The sequence below is a fragment of the Kogia breviceps genome, chromosome 4, assembly GCF_026419965.1.
Source record: "Kogia breviceps isolate mKogBre1 chromosome 4, mKogBre1 haplotype 1, whole genome shotgun sequence".
Taxonomy (NCBI): Eukaryota; Metazoa; Chordata; class Mammalia; order Artiodactyla; family Physeteridae; genus Kogia; species Kogia breviceps.
In genome coordinates this window covers 105,317,237-105,341,713 of record NC_081313.1, presented here as the reverse complement: position 1 = coordinate 105,341,713, position 24,477 = coordinate 105,317,237, and the positions used below count along the sequence as shown (strand labels likewise).

At 38.7% G+C, this 24,477-nt stretch overlaps 1 protein-coding gene across 10 annotated transcripts in view; it reads right to left on the bottom strand.

The window, feature by feature from the left end:
- Positions 1–24,477, bottom strand: part of MEGF10 (multiple EGF like domains 10) — a 376,760-nt gene that overhangs the window by 73,468 nt on the left and 278,815 nt on the right. For all 10 annotated transcript variants that reach the window (XM_067031512.1, XM_067031510.1, XM_067031511.1 and 7 more), the window contains one exon: positions 11,622–11,714. In XM_067031512.1, the coding sequence (XP_066887613.1) occupies positions 11,622–11,714 (93 nt within the window). The remainder of the gene's footprint in view (positions 1–11,621; positions 11,715–24,477) is intronic.

Here is a 24,477-nt window from a genome sequence, read left to right as displayed (position 1 = left end):
TGGCAGGTGGATTCTTAACCACTGTGGCACCAGGAAAATCCCCACTGTCATGATTTTAATGTGTATCATTCTAGTCTGTTTGTGTGTCCAAAAATTATATATTGCATGAATTAATATATTATTAATATATTAATATATTGCATAAATTTTATGAATTTATTAGTTTTCTATTAAAATGTTTATATCACTGTGTATCTTGTTTTCACCCAATATTATGATATTGAGATCCACTAATGTTGACACATCTTTTAATGCAGTGTATTACTACATAGAAATTTATAGGAATGAATGGCTACACAGCATTACACTGTATTAACAACCTCCAATAAATCTATCTTTTCTCATATTCAAGGCCATTTTTACTTGTCTCCAAATTTTCACTGTTACAAAGATGCAAAGACTATATCCCCTATACATGTATGCAAAGGTCTCTCCAAGGTATACAGACAGATTATAAAGAAGTAAAAAGAAAATTACCTAATCCTATGGTGTACACAAATCAACATTTTATTCTAGAGACGGCCAAACTGCTCTCCAAAGTTACTCTGCCAATTTTCCCTCCTGAGAGCAGTGTGTACAAGCTTCCTTTCACATCTTCATTAACACTTGATATTGTCAGACTTCTAGATGTTTGCCAATCAGATGGTGAAAAATGACATCGTGTTCCTTCATTATACACTTCCTCAGTTATTACAAAGATAAATATTCTCATATGCTTATTAGCCAATCAGGTTTCCTTGCCTTGAATTACCTTATTGTATCCTTCGCCTAATCTAAAGTTGAGGGTTTTTTTTTCCTTATTGATTTGTGGGAGTTCTTTATATATCCTATATACTAATCATTTGTTTTATACGTTACAGAAATCTTTCTCCATTCTCTTCTTTCTCTTTTAACTTTGCTTATGGTGTCTTAAAGAACTGTTTAACTTTGATGCAGTCTAATTATTCTAAGAACTAATTTACAGCATGGATAAATCTGGTTTGTGTAATACTAATTTTACAACATGAGGTTATTTTTTTATTTGTAAGGATAAAGGGGCTTTTCTTTGTAATACATGAACAAAAATTCACAGCTATATACTAATATCAAGTTCAAATCAATTCCATTAAAATTTAAACTTTCTTTGGAAGTTACTTCCACTCATTTTGTGCAAGAGTAGTGAGTAGTAAAACCATTAGGTTTTCACAGAATTTTAAGACACCATTTATGGCCCAGAGGCAGGGCACTTATAACCTCTACTACTTACCCTATTGAAACAGTCTTTATAAGTAGTATAAATGTTATTGTTTTATTACTTTCTACACTTTATTAATTTACACATGTCAAACATGATTACTTTGCTCTAACATATATGTACAAATATTCAAACTTTTTAAAGTCAACTTGGTTGTCAATGAATTAGAAGATATTTTGGGGCTTCCCTGGTGGCGCAGTGGTTGAGAATCCGCCTGCCGATGCAGGAGACACGGGTTCGTGCCCTGGTCCGGGAAGATCCCACATGCCGCGGAGCAACTAAGCCCGTGAGCCATGGCCGCTGAGCCTGTGCGTCCGGAGCCTGTGCTCCGCAACGGGAGACGCCACAACAGTGAGAGGCCCGCATATCGCAAAAAAAAAAAAAAAAAGAAGATATTTTGACCAAAGAAGGAAAAAACAGGTTTTTCTCTTATCTGCCCTGAGGAAGTTTTCAAGTATTAAAAAAAAATTCTTAGACACAATCACAAACAATAAGAAATTTGATATAGTCATGAAAGATACCGGACTATATATTAAACCAGAGCACTTAATTTTAGCCAATTAACAGCATAACCTTATGAGAGGAAATGTACATGGCTTTACTAAAATCAGGTATTAGTCTCCTTGATTTTACAAGTAAGGTAAAACCTTTCCTCTTTTGAGGGTGAGGAGCTGTCTACGTACACAACTTCTTCCAAGTTTGGAAACGACACCTAGTTCATCTTGCCTGGCTTCTACAATCTCACTGCAGCTGCTAGTTTATGGGAATTCACCAAGGGTGAATGAGCCTGCATTGCACACAGACAAGGTGGATCCTGAAGCCACTGGAGCCTGAGCTCCTTTAAGGCCACTGAAGGAAGGACTTCAGGTCATGCCCTTTCTCTAGAAGACCTTTGACCATGTCCTCCTTGACTTTTCCAGATGCTTTGCCTATATATTTGTAGATGGACTTCCAATCCCTCTATTAAACAGAAAGCATTTGAAAGAAGAGGCAGAGTCTTTCATCTCTCATGTTTATACCCATTACTGCTCCTGGAACATTTATGCCATCATTCCTTCTTTCCACAAATATTTATTGAGAATCACTGGGTGCCCAGCACTGTGCTAGACATTAGGTGAATAAATTAGCTAGGCAGCAGTGAATAAAACAGACAAAATTCACGTTTCTATGGGCCTTCTATCCTGGAGGGGAATACAGACAAAACAACAAAACCAACCAAACAAACAAACAAATGAAGTATTTTCAACTAGTGCCATAAAAAAACGTTAAAAAGATGATGTAATAGTTATGGGAGAATATTTTTTATGTAGTCAGGGAAAGCCTCTCCTGGTGGTGACACTTAGATTGAAAGTTCGTTGACCTAAATTAGAAGCCAGCCACATAAAGTTCCAGGGAGGAGAGTATTCCAGGTGGAGGAAATATCAAGTGCAGAGGCAGAAATGAAGCTACTGTGTTCCAAGAAAGGTAGGCAGAGGCTGAGCAGTGTGGTACCCTGAGCCATCAGTGGGATGAGAAGGGGCCAGGAAGGTAGAGAGGGACAGATCAAACAGGGCTTGCTGGGTCATGTCAGGGCTCTGGCGTTTATTCTAACTATAATGGGAAATACTGGGAGTTTGGGGAAGAGGAGTAGCATGCTCTGAAGTGCATTTTTACAAGATCACTCTGGTCTCAATACAGAGAACTGACTGGAGTGGGGCTAAAGTAGATGCAACAGTAGGGAGACTATTGTGATCACCAACTAAGAAAGGATGGTGGCTTGGATTTGAGTGGCAGGAGTAGAGAGCAGGAAAACATTAGATTATCTTATATTTTGAGGTTGAACCAAGATTTTCTGATAAACAGATGTAGAGGGAGACTACACAAAGTTAAAAAAAAAAAGTAAAAAATATCAATAAATGATGTGTGTGGAGTGGAGTTAAATAAAGACAGCCCAGCCTTGTCTTTACAGCATGTGAACCAACTAGCGCAAGTAACATAAACATCTACAGTGTTCTCACTGTGCCCTGAGCAATATGAACCAGACGTGAATTCATCTGGTAAGGACATTAATGGTCAGAGGTTGGAGATAATGCAAAAAACTGCACCAGGGCTCTGTCTGGGGAGCCTCCTGGCAAGCAACAGTGGACAAAGAGAGGCTCCTGCTCAAGAAGGGTGTGGCCTGCTGGGCGAAACGAGATGCCCACAAAGAGTCCCTCCATCCATTCTCCAGTCCACAGACCGGTCTGATGTGAAGTCTGGTGGAAGGCACAGTTGTCACACAAGGAATTGTAAGTAAGTACCATTTACTGAGCCATTATCATTCCACCAGGCACAGTGCTGAGTGCTGAGTACTCAGCAGGTATTGTGTCATTTAATTCTCATAAGCATATGACATAGATACTTTGAACCTTATTTTAAGCTAAGGAAAGTGAGGCATAGAAACAGCACAGAATGGAGAGGCCTGTCATTCAGTTCCAACAGGGAGTTGGGTGGGTGGAGGTGGAAGAGATTGTCTGCCCCTCCAGAGAGTAACCAACAAAAGCCCAGGCTTCAGACTCGTTCACAAAGGCAAAACCAGCAGCTTCTGAGTGTGACCTCTATCAAGATACTCGGGCAGTCCATCAGTGAAATTGCTTTCGGGCAGTTCTGACGAGCCATTCATCCCAAGCTCAGTCCTTCCTACCTGTCATCAATGTCCAGCCCCTATGCCAGTGAACCCAAATGATCCACTCTTATTCTGCTGCTCCATCAACCTGATTTCTAAAGTAATTCTGACAGGGTGATGGGTATGTTAACGACTTGCCGTGAGGACTGGGCTCCGGTGACTTCTCTCCCCAGACAACATCGATCCTCTGTTGTATCCAGTCAATAGACCTTTACAGCAGACTTTGCTGGCGAACAAGTCAGCTTTTTGTGCCCTACAATTTCTGGCTTGTAATACCCTTCTAATGGGTTCCCCCATTCGAATATCCTGCAGGCAAATTCTTATTACTTATTCCGAGCAGCACAGCGTGCTTGCTTTATCTAAAAGGTTATCAGTATTCTTAATGTTGTATCTGAAAATGTTTGAGCTAGTCTGGCCTCCTAGGCATGTTTTCACTTCTTCCAAGTACATTTAACCAGAAATGCTATTGGTAACTAAATAAACCCCAGTTTGGATCTTCTAGACCAAAATTAATTTCCATTTTTTGTTTCTAATTGGTACTAATGTCAAAAGCCTAGGGAACAAGCATTTGAAAACTACTTGCTGGCTGCTGGCTGATTTAGGACTCTCCATGTGTTTTTGGATGTGCCCTATAGCCAGAGGAGAAATAAATTTCTCTACAGACCTTTAGAAAATCATAAATAGAATTATATGGGTTGAGAGAACAAATGTATTATTGCTACTCATACAAAAGGTTTAAAGGGTTTCCAAAACAAAGAAAGATCTCAGGGATTGCAGACACATATTTATGAGGGTAAATCACACATAGAATCATAGGTTTGAAAGGGATCGTAAATACAATCTTGCCCAACATTCTTAATGTTACAAATGAGAAAATTACAAATGCATCCAACCAAATTGGTGTCATTTTAAATGACATGTTAGTGTGCCCTCAACACCTCTCAGGAACTTCTGTTTTGCTATTTTGTCTGGTGGTATCAGTCCTGCCTCCTGCTCTCATTCACTGACCCTTGTCACTTTCACCAAATCTCCTTTCCAGCTCCAGGAGGCACCAGATCCTTATTAAAATTACTGGCTGTGAATGAGATGCAAGTCTGGTTCCACTATTTACCAGCAGTATAAATTTAGGCAAGACACTTAATTTTCCTGTGCCTCCATTTTCTCATCTGTAAAATAGGAAGAAGAATTGTAACCGTCTCATCTGTTGAGCATTAAATGAGTTAGTTCCTGTAAAGCCATAAAGCCGTTACAAAGATTCTTGGCACATACTAAGCCCTCAATAGAGGAGAACTATTGCTGTCATCATCATTATCAACGTGCCCAACTTCTGCTCCCCTTGATATCAGCAGATTATCTCTTCCCCAGTTTACCAAGAGAAGAAAGGTCATCAAATATGAACCTACTCAGATACTCCTCCGCACTGCCCATGAGCTCCTGAGCCCAGAAACCTATCAACATCCTGCCTGCCACTCTTTCCTCCCTCGTTTTGTTGGGAATGGGAAGTACTTCATGCTAATCCTTCCATCAGTGTCAGGATCCCATCTGTCTTCTCAGGAGCTGTGTTCCCTTGATTAAATGACCTCTCAATTCAATCTCCAGACTCTGTCTTTTCTTGCACCATCCTCTCAGCCTCTTTCACCTTAATATACAATCAAAAGCAAACAAACAAGCACCAAACTTTCTCTTGAGCCTACATTTGTCTTTCACTAACTCCCTATCTCTTTGCCCTTCCTTGTTGACTTCCCAGTTAAGTTTCTGGAAGAGGAGTCAATGCTTTAGCATCTTTGCATCACCCCTCACCCCACAGCAGTCTGCTTTCTGTCCCCAGCACAACATTAGGCCCTTCTTTCTAGTCCAGCCAGAAAACCTCTCACCACTTTGCCCACCACCATTTCTAGCTTCCTCAATCCACCTCTTCTCCTGAGGCTGTTCTCTTTCTCAGGACGAGACATTTACAAGTCTGTCTTGTAACTACAAGACAACAACTATTCCTCATTGGTTTCTTTATCTGCAGCATCCAGCACAGTTCCTTGCACACAGTATTCAATGAAAGTTCAAACTATGAACACATGATTTACCTTCTCAGAATCATACATTCAATCTCATTAAATGAAACAAACATTTACTGCTCTCCAATCACATGCTAGGCACAGTGGGGGCTAAAGACATTAACATTACACAGCCCCTGCCCTCCAGGAGTTGTTTATCATCCAGTGAAGGAGGAAGAGAAATACAGGACTGATGAACAGACAAGAGATATTGATGGAGGAGGAACAGAGAGAGAACAGGAAAGAGGAGGAAAGACAGAACTGGAGCTAAGCTAATGTCACATAGGCTAGGGTATTCTTTAGGATGCCAATAGAAGTAAAATACATGCATGCTTTAAAAAAAAAATCATTTAATCAAACCTAAAAAGAGGTAATATGCCCAAGTCAGTCAAATAAATCATGATTTCACTTCAAGCAAACAAACCATGTTAAGTTCTCTGACACACCCGGTTTTTCATACAGAAAATACATTGAGACCCAGGAACACTGACTGTATACCATATAAAGGAATCCGTCCATCCACTGACAAGGTAAACAGTCATACTAAACCTCCAAGGGAAGCCTTTTTAAATTTGTGCTTGTGAAGGTACTGTCAGACTCTTAATTTCCCATGTATATTGGGAAGGAAAAAATATACAGAGAGATAGCCATGAAAATGAGTTACTCTTCTGGCTGGAATGATTGATCCTGATTATCACAGGGAAACTGGGCTGCTGCTGCATAACGGGAGAAAGCTGAACTGTGTCTGGAACCCAAGGGATCCTGTGGGGCACCTCTTGGTACTTCCATGTCCAGTAGTAAAGGTTAATGGAAAGTGTCAACAACCAATAAAAGGCAGAACAACTGAGAATTCAGATCCTTCAGGAATGGAGGTTTGAGTCACTCCTCCAGATGAAAAACCCTAAGTAGCTGAGGTTTGGGCTGAGAGGGAGAAATATGAAATGGGGAAGAAGGAGGCCGTACATACAAGTACAGCATGTGATTAATTACAGAAAAGAGGCCTGTAGCAGTTTTTAACATTTCTCTTTGCTTGCTACATCTATGTGTTTATTTGTAGAAGCTACTTTCTTTTTTTCGACTCTTTGCATTTTTATTTAATTTTATATAATATAAAAGTTGTTGGAAGATAACTTTAGTATCTAGGTAGCAAAATATTCTGTGGTACTTCATCTGAATTTCAGAAAAATTAATATAACCAGCAGTGGATACCATCACTGTTGGGACTTGCATCTCCTCATTTTGGGAAAAGAAGATGTAAGATGTCAGGCTGTATTTTATTAGATGGAAATGCAGAGTCGTTTTGTTGATGTACAAGAATTCAAATGTGTGTAGAAAGGTGCACAGAAGAGCTGAGTAAACAAAGGAGTGGACTGGACCATTTATCACTTTATTGTCTCTCAGGGCTAAATTTATCCTTCATTTTTATCTACAAAAAATGGATGTGGGCCCTTTAAGTACTCTTCCTTTGCCAGCTGGCTGACTGTTAAGCATTTTCTGTAGGGTGCTGGAGAGACACTGTAGGAGGAAGGTGTTGCCCATCATGGTTCTAGTGTGCCAGCTCAACTGACTCCGGAAGTGCCCGTGGCTCTTCCAGCACCCAGCCCCTGCCCCGTCAGCACAGTGGGAGTGGCTTCTCCAGCATGGGCAGCTTCTTCAGCATCCAGCTCCTACAGTGCACCGTGGCTAGCAGCACCCATCAGCCAGCAACTTCCCCTGGCATTCCCCCTTGGGCTTTTTTGTAGCAGAGTGCTTCTGGTAAGACACTTCTCCAGAACAGCTTTCTCAAGCAACCTATAGAACATATTTCTAGCAAGTTCCAGAAAGCAGATTTCCAGCAAGTTTCACTAGGGGTGTACCATGGCAGTCTCTCTGCCATTCAGTGAGCTGTGGCTGTGCTCTAACAAGGTCTGCATCACACCGTTAGTGGGGCTTCCTCTTTGGGTGTTCTATCTCAGCCCTAGGAGTAATGGATGCTCCTTATTTCTGCCATTCCTATATTCTTTTGAGTGTTATCTACTTTCTACTCGCCAGTCTCTACACCAAATTCGTGTTATAGCTAATGATTCTTTTTAATAAACTTTCCCTGCTCAAGTTACTATGTGTTCCAGGAGCAATGAGCACGCCAGCACCCAGATCTTGGTTTCTAAATACCATTCTCCAATGGCTCATTCTAGGACTGAAGCAGGAAAAACACAAAGTGAGCTTGGAGTATCCTACAGTAGCAGAAAGTAAGGAACTGCTCAAAAGATCAAACAAAACAAAACGACCAAACAAAAGGACAATGGCGTGTGAAAAGGACACAGAAGCGACCTAAAAGAACTCCCAGTTGCCAAAGCTGGAACAATTTAAGCAACAAAATAAACAATATAATATTGACTTCTCATGTAGATATATATAAGTCCACACTGATATAAATAAATGATTGATTAAATGGGAGACAATAAATAAATCTTCCTTACAGAATATGTCCAGATAACATATGTAGATATTCTCCCCCTCAAAACCATGGAGCTTAATCTCTACCCTTCATCCTTGAGGGTAGGCTAGACTTAGTGACATATTCTCAGAGAAAAAGGAAAAGGAAAAATAGCAACTTTATGTGGAGAAACCTGGCAAACACTACACATCACCGAATGATGAAGGTTAACCGAGTGATGACACCATCAGTGCTGTCATGTGAATATCATCATACCCCTGATACGATATAATGAGACAGGCACTTCAACTCTGTGATATTTTCATAACCTGTACCCCTAGTCCAGTCTAGTCATGAGGAAAACACAGACTGGGGGACATTCTGCGAGATATCTGGCCAGTTCTCATCAAGGTTGTCAAGGTTATGAAAAACAAAGACTGTACAATTGTCATAGACCAGAGGGGATTGGGGAGATGTGAAAATGCAGTGCAGTGCTCAAGACTAGATCCTGGAACAGAAAGAGGACATTAATGGAAAAAAATAATAAAATCCAAGTAAAGTCTAGAGTTTGGTTAATAGTAATATACTAGTAAGGAACTAACTGGTAGTGTATTCATGCCAATTTCTTTTGGCAATTAGTTTTGCCAAGCTAATGGTAACTTAATATGTTAAGGGAAAAACTGGATGGAAGTGTATGGAAACTGTCAACTCTCTTTGTAACTCTTCTAAAATTGTTCTAAAATGAAAGGTTTACTCAAAAAAATTATTGCAGTTTCTGTCTCTTGATTGGACCCTGACTAATACAAGGAACTGGTGTCATTAAAAAAGCAATCATTTTCTGGGTCTAACATATATTATCAAATATATGCATAACTATAACCAGAGAGGAGGGGGCAGAGAGATAAAAATCCTTGGGAATTAGGCCATTTTAACTCTGCTACTTAGTAGATTACTAGTGTGCATTTGCTTCAAGAATTATCTGGCCAAGAGTAACTAAATTACACACCTCCTAATGAGTGATATTAGGGTAACAACTATAGACAAAATCCAGGTAACAAAATTCAGTGCTCTGGCTCAGAATAGCATTTTCTTAGGTGGTTAAAAAAGGTGTCAGGGCTTCCCTGGTGGCGCAGTGGTTGAGAATCCGCCTGCGGATGCAGGGGACACGGGTTCGTGCCCCGGTTTGGGAAGATCCCACGTGCCGCAGAGCGGCAGGGCCCGTGAGCCATGGCCGCTGGGCCTATGCGTCTGGAGCCTGTGCTCCGCAACGGGAGAGGCTACAATAGTGAGAGGCCTGCATACCACCAAAAAAAAAAAGGTGTCAGAAATGTTTTCTAAGAACATCTTCAAAGCCTTCAGATATCTGTCCACATTTATTTATGCTTCTGTTCATGATAAAGCCAAAACATAAGCTGTGGAGAATAAACTAAAAGTCACCTCAATATCATCATCCAGGATTGAAAGAACATGTGTTGTCAGAATTCTAGAGGCTTCATTCAAAAGTCAGTCAACTCCAAAATAAAACAACAGTTTGTTTTCTAGAAGGCCTAAATCAGTTCTAGAGAGTCTGAAACCCATGTAGACCTTTTGTTTTGTTTACACACTCTTTAGTCTGATCTCTTAGTTTGAGGTAGGCTGTAGTTCTTAGGGGACAAAGTATGACTGCACCTAAAATTATTCCACAGTATTCTCGCCCTGAAATTAGTAACAAATCTCATTTCTCAAATGAAGAATATAGCCACTCTTCTCTTTCCCAATGGCTTATATAATAATGTTATTTTTCTTCCAAATGTGTAGGGGCACAACTGATCTTTAAGTTGGAAAAGTCAATGAAAGCAACAATGCATTTGAGGGCAGTCGGCCAGAAAAATGGACATGAGCCAGATCCCACATCCCAAACATTTTGCCTCAACGGCATGTGAACGAAGTGCCCTCTCTCCTCCTGATCTCTAACAGAAGGCTAACAAAACCCTGCAAGACAGTTACCCATCGGAATGGGAAGCCTTTTGGGTCAGAAAGATGCATGCACGCACACGCGCGCGCACACACACACACACTCTCTCTCTCTCTCTCTCTCTCTCTCTCTCTCTCTCTCTCTCTCTCTCTCTTCCTGTTTAGGACACGATAAAAAGGCTCTTTCACATGTAATGTTCTATGCACAGACAGCATAAGGACCTCCCCTGAAGATGTTGTTTTAGAGGCAGTCAAGAGATCACAAGTCTAAAACAAGTAGTTCTAACAAGATAAAGAGTAATCTCCCCAATTCCAAATGGAAGCAGGTAAAAATTCTTAAAACCAGCTTATCTACATAGCTTGAAGTTCTTTTGGACTAGTTTCAGAAAATTCTTTGGTAGCAAGGAGGACAAAGTTGTGTTGTCACGAGAGTCTGCTAATTTTTAAAACTATTTTTCCCTTTCTCTAAATGTAAATGTTTCATGCATTACAATTTAGTTGCACTTCAATTCCTTCTCACATTTTTCAAGGCAAAACGAAGTATAAAGGAACAGGAAGAGTGCACAATTACACGCACAGCAAGGAGTTAGCCAGAAAACCTAAGTTTTAACTGTGAAATTTAGAAAAGCAACTGTATTACATGACATTCCATCATTTAATCCTCATAATAATGAATACAAGATTTTAAGTGCAATCTGCTTATAGTCCAAAACACCATCATTTTACTATTATAATTCTAACATAATGGAGAAAAATTATATGCTATATTATGAATTGATTTAATACCTAAATGTTCATGAATTTTCCTTTATTACCAATAATTCTCCCCAGTAATCTGAGCAAGTACTTATTATTTGCACCTCAGAATTCAAAGATAAATATGTTAAACATCGAAAATATCAATTTTACTTCTGCTTTAGAACCAACAAGTGGTAAGTTTTCATCACCAAGAAAATATATTAGATAAACGAACAAGTAAAAACAGACACAGGAATACAGTAGCTGTGTTACCACAACTGCCTTACTGAGTTAAGGAATCTAACTTCTGGACCCTACCCTGGAAAATGCATTGATATTCACAGAAGTACCAGAATCAGATGATTGAAATCTTCTTTCCAAGTACCTTTCTTTATACTCTATTCATAACAGTTCTGTGTATAATACATGTTGAGATTTAAAAGAAACAGTATTCATGAGTTGGATTGGGAATCTACACCAAGTTCTGTATTGCGATGAAGAGGGAAACCTGTGGCTCATGTAATCTGCAGACAAGAGGCCCATACAGCAAAAACATCCGGAGACAGACAACAGCAGGTGGAAACTTACCACTGGAGCAGTTGGTCCCACCCCAGCCAGGCTCACACTGACAGGTGTTTGGAGCAATGCAGCGACCGTGGACACATTTATCAGCACAATGGGCTGTCAGAGAGAAAAATCAATCAAATAAGGAAAGTTGGCACAAGAAAAAAACCCTAACAACACAGCTGTTTCACATCTCAGTCTCAAGTATCACTTAAAAACAACATGCATGCTTGATAATTTTCTTCAATCCGTTCCTCAGCCCTCTTACAGTCCTCTGTGTAACCAAACAATTCCCCTTCTTATTTTGATACTTCCAAATAAATTCTTTCATTTCTACTATATAATTCTACTTCATGCTAAATTAGCATAGAAGTTTCAAGGAAAATTGCCTAATCCACTTTTAAAAAAAATTATCAGTGACTACCAAATATATCCTCTTTGTTCCAGGAGAAGCATATATGGATGCACAAACAAACCACAAAGCAAGATCTCAGGACTCCAGGGCGACAAGAGTAGTCTGAAAGGTATTCCCTTTATATAATACCTTTACTAGAAACAATAGTCAAATTTCTTTGTGCACATGTTATTCACAACCATGACACAGCAGACTTAGATACCCTTTTTCTGTTGAGAAGAATATTCGAAAAATGTCACCCAGGTCTTTAGGAAATAGTAAATCTCAATTCCCCTTTTGTTAGTGAATATCACTGGTGTGACCCAACCCATGAAAATAAGGGGTATCATTGCAAACATGAGTGGATGAGTAGTCTGATGATTTCCAAAGGAAAGCTCAGTGGGCGGATAGAAAAGGATCAGAAATATGTTGTGTTGAACATCAGCATTATCCTCAATATTAGTGCCACTCAGGTTGGTTAAATCTTCTTTAAAATACCTGGATATATGAGTAATTGTGAGAACAACTTGGAAGAGTTTGGATTTCAGATGTTCCAGAATTTCATTTAAGGATGGGATAAGGTATCCTATGCTTTAGAGATAAGTTTTATTAATTCATGTCTTATTACAAAAGTAAAACAGGTCTACTGTCCAAACATAAAATACCAATAAGCAAAATAAACCTCTCTCTTAAGGAACAAAAAAGAGAATCATAATATTTTTCAATTTGCCTTCCCACTTAATATAAAGAGAAAAAAATCTTTCTATGTCATTAAATATTCTTTTGTGTAATTTATATACTGTGTGTAAGTCTATATTGTGTATATATATATTTATATATGTTGTGTATATATGTTGTGTATATATGTATATATAGTATAGGATATACATATGTAATATATATATTGCTGGACCAAAAGTGATAATCACTTCTAAGGTTTTTATCAAAAAGATTTAGACATGAAGAGATATAAATGAAAAGCATTTTAGATGAAGAGAAAGCAAAAGCAAGCAGTAGAAAGAAAAACAAATGGAAATGAGAAGATCTATTTGGGTGCAGTGTTTGGAGCAATAGCTTTGGAAAAGGAGAGACACTTTGAAAACCAAACTAAGGTGTCAGGACTTTATTCTGAGAATTAACTGGGAATATTCTAATGAAAGATATAAATTTATTAGAAACTATCAGGTAGGTCACCTGATGAGAACACTGCAACAAAATGAAGTGACCAAAATTTCAGGAAATACAGATTTATGTCCTATTACTAGAATAATTCTTTAGCAGCCAGGCAATTTGGTGAGGGGTATCAGGCCAGATGAGCTAGAGATTTTGACACCAGATGAGCTAGAGATTTTGACATCTTCCAAGGAGATGCTTAGCAACCTCATAATATTTGATACAATTACGTATTTAATTTTAATGAGAAGCAAAATCTGCCTGTAACATATGAACACACTGCCCTACAACATGTTGACTTCTGCCGCCAGGTTAAGTCGACATGTGCTAATCTCAGGGTTCAGTGCCTCCAGCCATTTCTATGCATGTTTGATATTGCATATGGGTCATTCATTCAAAAGGCCATAGCTCTATACTGTTATTTCTTAAAATTTAGCTATACATGTATAAGCCAGCAAAATACCATAACTAGAGTATGCAAGGTTCAACTAAATGCCACAGAAGGCCCAGTTCTAATTGTGTAGGGCATGTTCTGGACCCTGTATCACACTGTTTTATGGTAGCCAGGACACCTCCATCTTACAGAGAGTGCTGGCACCCATTATAAATATGTAAATTTGACCATGCTTGGTCTAACTTGTCTTATGTACCGATGGCATCTATGCTTGCAACATACTGTTAGTGATCAGCCTTCAGACATCAAACTCCCAATTTATCCTGCATTAAGATACTAAAACTATTTAAAATTCTGTTTGTATATTTTGAGAAGTTTTAAAAATCAGTTACTAGATCTCTTTAATATGAAACCAGAATTTTCTGATAGTGTGTATCTAAAAGAAAACACAGAAATTGGATATGATGATTGATGAAGTATCATTCATATCCTCAAATTTCAAATTTTTGTGTTTATTTAAAATACTCTTGTTGGTCTCATCCATTAATTTTACACTAAGAAAATGTTATAAATCTTAACTTATAAGGTATATCTATATTAATAAAACACTACTTTGTCTTTATATCTTAGGCATCTACACATAATTTCATTTGACAGAAAAATCAGTTCCACTATTTGAAACTTGGAAAATCTCTGGGCTCCCAGGACACTGGATTGGATGATAGAAACCTGGGGTTTCCTATCTACAAGAGCGGGTGGCCAGGAGAGGAAGGTTTTGGGGGGTGTTCCAAGGGAAGGTCTCAATTTGCTCTTCCCCTTTTTTCTGTCTCCTTTCATTTTCTCTCTCCTTATCTTCCTTTTCACCTTCTTTTACTACACATCTTTCTCTCCCCTAAACTACTTCCTTGATATGCACAGTCACCATACAGAATGCAGATTAAACTGTGGTTTTAGTTGTAGTTGTGTTGGCTCTCAGCCCCTGAGTAACCCCAAAAGATTTCCACTGTACCCACCTGAATCAACCAGAAAGAAAGGTAAGACAGAGCAAATAGGTCTAGAACCTTTCCTCCAATATCAAGATGGCCTTTACTAAAATGGGTAAAGAAATGCATGATAAGCTAAACCTGGGTCCCAGAAGATTAGGAATCAGAATTGCTTATGCTTGGATACCAATTGATTGTTTTTTGTTACTCTTGTTTTGTTGATTACAAAAAAGGATATTAAGTGAATTTCTATATGTAAAAATCAAAGGAGATCTGCTTCAAAATGCTTTGAGATTGCTGAATAATCACACGAACACTCTCTTGTTTGATTCCTGATTATATGAACTTTGTGTTTTATGAAATAAACACCAAGAAGTCCAGTCAACTGTAATAGATGGGAAAAAAATAAAATCTAGATTATTTCTATGAAAACCTTGAAATAATAACATTTGGCTAAAGTCGGAAGCAAAATGTAAATAGATAGTCAGCAGTAAACAAATTAGTCTGTAAGTTAATTAGAAATTGGAAGGGGCAATCTGCTTTCCTAATGATTTTTTTTTCTTAATTAAAGCTAGAGTCAAAGGAATCAACTTGAAGCATTGAAGACTAAAGTCAAATAATGATCTAAGTAATGGAAAATATTATTGGTACGGATTCTCAAAGGAAAGAACATAAAATTCTCCTGCCATGGTGCAGAATCTCCACGTGACATTAGACTGTCACACAAGTGCCATCTCTGTTCCATGCCCTATCCCACAGCTTGGGACTCTCCACATTTAGCAGCAGCTCTCACCAAGCACTCACAAGACCAGTGGGAGCAAAGAGAGACAACAGAGGAGAAGAGAGCAAGCTAGAAAACTCTGTGTTCTCTGATGTCCCAACTCTCCAAGTTGCAGTAACACTAACCATGGCATATGTGGTGACAAACACAGAGCCTGCCTCTAGGAAACTGACTGAGCTAGATCCCTACCCTAGCTTCATCTTTCCTCTTTTAGCCTCAAATGCCACCTGCTCTGGGTGCTGAGTTTTATGACTAACAAACTCCACATGAGAACCCAAGGTGGGTTAAAGACATGAATTTGTCATATAGAAAATTCCAAAGTCAGCTGGAAATGAGAAAGGGAACAGAGGTCTCCTGCAGCAAATGTTCAATAGCTTAGATTTCAAGGACAAGCACAAAAGAACTATCCTAAGTATGGCTTTCTCATCCATGGAAACTGTCATTTTATTCCCTATCCTATTCTTATTTTTAAAAGGGCAATTAAAACCAGGAAAATGCTAACAAAGACAATCTATCCAACATGATTCTTTTTCACATCTCTCTTTAAGAAAATCATTAATATCACATTCTGAGTTTTCAGTAATCTTTTATAGAGATCAGATGTAAGCTGAATATGTGGACCCATACTTGGTACACCACTGCAGACACATCAAGTTGCAAGGAGCAGCCAAGGCATCTTCTCCCTCAAGAACTGGGGGGCAAGAGACACTAATGAGAAGAACATGCCACATCTATGAATTGAAAGCTGTGGACAGCCTGTCTGCCTGATGGACAGGTGAGGACTGACCCAATGACCCTGGAATCTTCTCTAATTAGGCTCCTATTTCAGCCTTAACTCCTAAATCCATTTAAATCCCATTACCAGTGACAAGGATCTCATTCCTTTCACTTGTAAATATTTGCCTTTAATACTGAAAGCTACTAACTATACTGAATAGTTTTCTCTTCTGCCATATACATTTCCCTTTGGATTTACACCTACAGTATAGCAGAAAGGTAAAAGTAAGAGTGGGCAGACTAAAGACTCCTTTAAACCAATTGTATCTCTAAACACAGTACCTACTGTGTCCTAGAGGATATATTATAATCAATGCATTTAAGTTAATTTGAAAAATGTTTCCACGATCAAAGTATCTCTTGAAAATAACTGTCCAGTAGAAACACACACCTTCCACCTAATCCATCTTTCCCCAGAAGTGTCTTTTATCTTGATGTCATGAATAAAGAGCATAAGTGACAAATCTTATTTTTGCTCATATTTTATTTGGAGTTGCTACAGAGGAACATAGATTTTTAGAGTTAAAGGTGCCTTTACTGAACGTCATTTCCCCATTTTTCAGGCAAGAAAATGGGGACTGGGAAAATGGAATGATTTTCCCAATATTTGCAGCTGGCATTAGAGGCAGTAGTAGGAGTGAACCCAGGTGCCTGAATCCCAGTGGACCAAAACTTCTGAGGAGTTTTGATAGAAGTGGGGAGGCAGAAGGGAAAAGAATGGTAGTAGCTGTGCTGGGTCAGATATTAGGGCAGGTGTACTGGACAACTGCGAGTCAGGAATTAGAAGATTTAAATGAGGAAGAGAAAGAAAGCAGAGAGTTGACTCCTAAGATAAACTTTACCCACTACATACTTTTGTTTGAGGCCAATTACATGCAAAGTCTTTACAAAAATCTAATTGCTACTACAGTATTCACTACAGACAGGAATCATTTAGTTTTCATATTTGCAGACATTACATTGTAGCCTACCTTATTGTGTTTGTTTATAAAAAGGAAGAGAATTCCCTTTTCCTTCAATTTAATATTTACTGAGGTAGCAGGCACATTACTAGGCACTACTATGGATACAAAGATGGCAGACCAGGAACTCTTAGTCTGCAGAAGAGGTCAAATATAGGCTCCACAAAACCTAACTGCAGAGCAGAATGCAGATGTAATACAGAATTATGAACAAATACTCTGAACCATATTCAGTAATTCCATTTATATGAAAAGTCTAAATAGGCAAAACTATAGAGACAGAAAGTGTATTAGTGGTTGTCTAGGGCTGGGAGGGACTGAGGGTGAATGTGGGGTGATGGCTAATGGATACAGAGTTTTATTGAGGAAATAAAAATACTATAAAGTTGATTGTGTGCTGATTGTACAACTCTGTAAATATGCTTTAAAAACCCCACTGAATTATACACGTTAAATAGTTGAATTGTATGGTATGTGAATTACCTCTCAAAAAGTCATCATAAAAATACTGTGGCAGCTGAGGAAAGGGAGCCATTGATTCCAACTAGAGTGAGATCAAGGAGGGTCTCAGGAAAGAGAGAACATCTGAGCTGAAGAAATAGACACCTTTGTAATAAAGCTTCAGGAAAGAGGTGCCCAAAACAGCTGCCTCATACTCCATCCTCTTTTCATCCCATCCCCAAGGTTATATAACCCACTGCATAGGGTCAGGGTCTCTCACCCCACAGCCACAGTGGTCCATATATGTGACGTGCATAGATTGCTGATCAGTCATGGAGAGTGAGAAAACACTGGAAGTCAAGAAAGCTGCACTTGGTAAATGTATTTTTTAAAATCCATATCTAAAATTCCTTTCCTTCCATTCCTGATGGAGCTTTCATGGCTGTGAAGGACAAGTACAAAGAGTGATTACCAGCAGTGTCTTTGGTAGACATCTCTAATTGTATACTTAATGTCTAGTCTTCCTTCCACCTTTATTAACAGAATGCCACTTTCACCAGGGACAGTGGTGTGACCAGCAATAAACCACATTTCCATCCCTCTTTCTGGATTGATGTGTCCATGTGGAAACAGTATAGGGGGAGAGTTCAATGGTAAGAGCAATCCCCCATCTCTTTCTTCTTCCTGATGCCAGATGTGTAGACAAAAAGGCTGAATCTGCAGATCTGAGGGGAGGGCCCAGGGAATCATGGAACACTTTGCTCTGAATTTCTTGCATGGATGAATAAATGCCATAAAACACTCACTTCCAGACTTTTCATTACATAAAAGTTAAAAATTCCTCTATATATGTTTCTATTTTTCAGATATCTACTTATCACAGCCAAACATGATTCCTAACATACACTGCCCCTTTGGAAGATCTTTCTGGTGAGTCAGTTCCTAAATTGAAAAAAATATATATATAATAGCAGAAAATAATTATCTCAAAAAATGTCCAAAAAGCACTTGGCAAAGTCCAACATCCATTCCTGAAAAAAATTCTCTTAACCCCCTAGATTGGGAACAAGACAAGGATGTCTACTCTTATAATTTCTGGTCAGCGTTGTACTGAAGGTTCTAGCAAGGTAATAATGCAAGAAAAAAGAAGTAAAAGACATCCAGATTGGGTAGGAAGAAGTAAAATTGCCTTTATTTATAGATTATTGAAATATATGTATATATGTATAGAAAGTCTGATGGAAATCTCCAAAAAAATCTACTAAAATAATGAGAGTTTAACAAGTTTGCAGATAAAAACCAATATAAAAAACTTAATTATACCTCTATATACTGGCAAGAAACAATCAGCAATTGAAATTTTAAAAGCCATTTATAATAACACCAAAAATATGAAAAACTTAGGGATAAATCTGACTACAGATGTGAAAGACCTATACACTAAGAACTAGAAACATTGCTGAGAGAAATTAAAGAATTAAACAAAACTATCAATGAAAGTGACCCATCTGACATTTACAGAACACTCCACCCAACAACAGCAGAATATATGGGATATTTTAAATAGAGAGAGAGACATTATTTATGAATCAGATGACTCACTATTGTTAAGATCAATTTTCTCCCAAATAGATCGACAGATTCAATGCAATACCAGTCCAAATCCCAGCAGCTTCTTTGGTAGAAATTGACAACCAGATTTTTTAATTAATATGTAAATACAAAGTACCTACAAGAGCCAAAATAACTTTGAAAAAGATAAAGGCTAATACTACTTGATTTAAAGACTTAAAAACTACAGTAATCAGGACAGTGTGATTTTTATGTAAATATAGACAAATAGATCAATGGAATGGAATACAGAGTCCAGAAATAAATCCAAACATGTATGGACAATTATACTTTTATAGAGGCACAAAGGTAATTCAGTAAAGAAAGAACAGTCTTTTCAATAATGCTGGAAAATTTGGATATCCATAGGCAAATAAATAAATATAGATATATAATTTTGTACCATATACAAATATTAACTCAAAATGAATCATAAACCTAAATATAAAACCTAAAAGTATACAACCTCTAGAAAAAAACATAGGAGAAAACCTTTGTGACCTTGAGCTGGGCAAAGATTTCTTAGATATGCCACCAAAAAATACAACTTGCAAAAGAATAAATTAATAAATTTATCCATCAAAATTTTAAACTTCTGCTCTCCAAAAAATACCATTAAGAGAATGAAAAGATAAGTCACAGAATGGAAGAAATATTTATTTTAAAAATTAGCTGATAAAGAACTTGTATTCAGAATATACAAAAATACTAAATAAGAAGATAAACAGCTCAATTAGAAATAAATAAATAGGCAAAAGATTTGCACACTTCACCAAAGAAGATGTACTAATGGCACATAAGCTCATGAAAAGATGCTCAATATCATTAGTCACTAGAACAGCATGAATTAAAACTGCATTAAGATAATATTACATATCTATTCAAATGACTGAAATTAAAGACCGACTGTACCAAGTATTGGCAAGGATTAGAAGAACTGGAACTCTCATACATTGCTAGTGGACAACTACTCTGGAAAATTTTGTCAGTTTCTTAAAATTGTTTATGGACATTTGGATTACTTCCAGTTTTGGGCTATTACAAATAAAAGCATCTCTAAACACTATGTACAAGTACCAAATGATTCAGCTATCCCACTCCTAGGTATTACCCAAAAGAAATAAAAGCATAAGTCCATACAAAGACTTGTACATAAGTTCTCAGAGCAGCTTTATTTGTAGTTGCCAAAATCTGGAAATAATACAAGTGTCCATAAACAGATGAAAGAATAAATAAGTTATGGTATATCTATACAACAGAATACTATACTACTCAGCCATAAAAAGGAACGAATCAATGGTACACATGACAATATGGATGAATCCAAAAGTGATTATGCTGAGTGAAAGAGACCAGACATAAAAGACAACACACTGTGATTCCATTTGTATAAAGCTCTAGCAAATGCAAACTAACCTGAAGTTACTGAAAACAGATCAGTGGTTACCAGGGGGTGAGGGATGCAGGTAGGAATGGCTGGGAGGAATTACAAAGGGATGTGAGCAAATATCTGTATGTGATGAACAAGTTCACTATCATGACTGACATGATGATTTCATGGTTGTAGACATATGTCAGTACCTATCAAATTGTACACTTAAATCTGTGCAGGGCTTCCCTGGTGGCACAGTGGTTGAGAGTCCACCTGCCGATGCAGGGGATACGGGTTCGTGTCCCGGTCCGGGAGGCTCCCACATGCCGTGGAGCTGCTGGGCCCGCGAGCCATGGCCACTGAGCCTGCGCGTCCGGAGCCTGTGCTCCGCAACGGGAGAGGCCACAACAGTGAGAGGCCCGTGAACCACAAAAAAAAAAAAAAAAAAAGAAAGAAATCTGTGCAGTATATTTTATGTCAATTTTACCTCAGTAAAGCCATTTTTAAAAAAGAAAGGTAGAACGTGAGAACTTCCACCAATGGTCAGAGACCTCTCTATATACAAATAAGACATATTAAAAAAAAATCTGAGCTAACACTAAAACACTGAACACACTTTGCAATTTCAGTAAGAGTCTGGTCATTGGTGGGTGGGCTCTCCAAATGTTTATGAAGATATTGGCTTTAGAGCCTCCCAAGACATTTACTTGGGTAAATGCTAATACTACAAACTCACAATGCAAAGTTCTACACTAAGCTTTTCCTCTACAAAATAAATGACATACAGAGGGAAAAAAATGTTTGTGTTGAAATTGACTATTGTAATGGATTCCACACAAGGGATTGTAATACCAACTGTGGAGCACATAATCCTATTCATTTATTTAAAAATGGAAAGAGTTTTCAGCTTAATTCCACATATAGACAGGCATTATCTATTCTGGCCACAACTCCCACACTGTGTCTCTTTAAGTTAAATCAGATTTAAGTAACATTAGTAACATGATCCTAATGGACCACAGTTTCAAAAAGTTAAGGAGTGCTGGAATAAACTCTAATTTTCCTAAGCACAAATTCCTAACAACTCAGCCTACAACTGGTCTGTTGATATGACTGCAATCTGATTCAATTTAAGAAGGATTTCAAAATCATCAGCAGACAGTTTAGAGAAGAAACCAGAAGGAAGGTACCTTCATTTGCGACAAATTATTTCCCTCCTGGTCCTGTCATGTTTATGTCTACTAGGAAAGCATGGCAATTCTATGGGAAGTGCCATACCAGGCTCTTCTGTTTTTTGACTGGCATTCCTCTTGGCCCGACCACTCTCTATGGAGCCATGGAATTCTTTGACAAATATTCTTTCCCACAGCATGTTTTGCACCCCATGGCATTTCCTCGTCTGCCCTATTTCATCTTGCTGATACTTGTTTCTAGACGCTTTGCTTCCAGCTATCCAGTAGGTCTGAATCACATGTTAATAATAAAGGCCAGTCCTAGGGAAAATGAAGAGGGCAGTGACGGTCATAGTTACCACTTTTCCCATTCAGTATACCCGCCCCTCCTCCCTCCTAGGTGGTGGTCCCTGGACATTTCCTTTTGGACTCTGGTGCCCTAATGTTCTTTCTGCTCTCCTTCCCTGTCTACGCTAGCTTGAGAATAAACAGAGTCCTCATACCCAAGAATCAACAGCTAGTTATGACAGCTAAGGGGTTATTTCCTTCATCAGGGACATTTGCATTTCAGTATGAAAGCCTTAAACCAAATGTATAAATTAAGTGGCAGAATTTCTTCAAAAGGGGGAGGATCAAACGTCTAAGAGAAAGCTGGCAGCAGAAACTTTGCTACTAGAATGCCTCATAAAAACCAGGGAACACAAACTCAAATGCCTGCAGGAGCCAGGGGGGATCAATGAGAAGAGTAAGTAGGTCAGGTAAGGTCTGGGAAACTCAGAGAGCATGTGCTCATCTAAAAAAGGGCATCTCCAGGGGGTCAAAGGTACAAACCTCCAGTTATAAAATAAATAAGTCATGGGAATGTAATGTACAGGATGGTGACTATAGTTAATAATCCTGTATTGAATATTTGAAAGTTGCTAAGAGAATAGATCATAGAAGTCCTCATCACAAGAAAAAAACATTTTGTAACTATGTATGGTGACAAGCGTTAACTAGACTTATTGTGGTGACCATTTCACAGTATACACAAATATTGAATCATTATGCAGTACCCATGAAACTAATGTAATATTATATGTCAATTACACCTTAATTTAAAATAAATAAATAAAAGAGTAGGCTCCCCTTCAGTATCTCCTGCCTATTGCCACATAAGAATGTCAAGCCAGTGTTACCAATATGCTGATTTTTCTGTGGAAGATGAAAGTCCTAGGTTTTATGTTAAAAGTTCTTTAAATGTAAATACTATGTAGACCAAACAAAACATGATTATGTATCAAACCATCCAGCCTGCTAGCTTGCCACCTCCAGCAAAGACTATTGGCCTGCTTTATAAAAAATCAGTGAAGGTCCTGAAATGTTCAGAATAAAAGCATTTAAGTTCTTTGACAGATCACATTTTACACTTAGCTGTCCTTTTCTCTTAATTTTAGTATTTAGTCCCATAATCGCTGCCAATCATTTATACACCCATTTTGAATTTAATATCAAGATCTGCTTCATATGCATTGACTCATTGACATCACTTCTGGTAAACACCTGTTTGCCACGAAATAGCTGTTACTAATAGCTCAATACTTGGAGGACAGGCCCAGCCAATGCTGTACCAATTGATGTAGATAGTAAATAGGTACATCATCTATGCAATGGTGAAGGGAAGGAAGTGCCTGCTATATTCTGTCATGACTCAACTAAATATTTCCCTTTTTTCCGTTGTTAAAACAGACATCACTGTCCTTAGAAGAAATTACAGAGTGACACAGCCAACATGCCTGACATATCTATCACGGTATCCCTCCTCGAGAACAATAATTCAGCACTCACCCAGAGATAAAAGTGCCTTTGTGGGAGCTATGGAATCCACCACCATACACTAAGGGACCCAGAGCAGCCTCACCCACCTGTGCATCAGGTAATAGGCATACAGGTCTCAGTCCCAGTGGACACTGAGTGGCCTGTGAACTGTCTCCAGTCCATCTTGGCCATGGCCCAGAAGCCCCTGGAGAACAATGTCTTAGACAATCACCCATGGATGAGAGAGCCTTTGTAGAAGTACAGGTTTCCAGCAGAGAAGCTCCAGCATAGCACTGGAGCAAAAAAACGCAACTTTGTACACACTGGAGAAGGTAAGAGGAACAGTTAGACTTTATACACATTACCCCTCCTACCAAGGCAGCATAGCTCGTGCTGAGAGAGTCCTTCTCGGCCTGTGATTTCTCATGTGGGGGAAAGCTAGTGCATGTGAGTGAGTGGACAGCTTCCACAGCTGTGTAGGACTTTGCCAAAGAGGCCTGTTTCTCCCTCTCCACATCCACAGTATGGAGTTGTGAGCTGCATGACTTGGGGGGGGGGGGAGAGTCTGGGAGAGAAACAGATAGAAATCTCAGAGGGCATTAAAGGAATGTGGATCCTGCTACCTGTGTCACACCCATGAGCCCACCCATGAGCCAGAGGGGATGTCTAGCCTGTGGATACCCCCAACTGGCCCGTGGGCATTCCCAGTGCTCAGTGTACCTCACCCAACACCACCTGCTACTTTTTGTCCAGCTTTCTGTGCATGCTCCCAACAGTGGTGAGAATGAGTTTTGTCAAATAGCTACTGAACACATGAAGAAAGCTGGTCCCAATATGCAGACCAGGGAGAGACCACCATCTTGAGTTTTAGCTCTGCCCTTGGGAAGGCAAAAGGCAGGCTGTTAGTACCTGGCCTGGTGCATTGTATGATGTAGAGAAGGCATACAAGTTTGAGAATTCTCATACAAGAGGGAGCAAGAAGCATGGAGCAGGCATATCAATAGAAGGTCTGAAAAAGCCTCA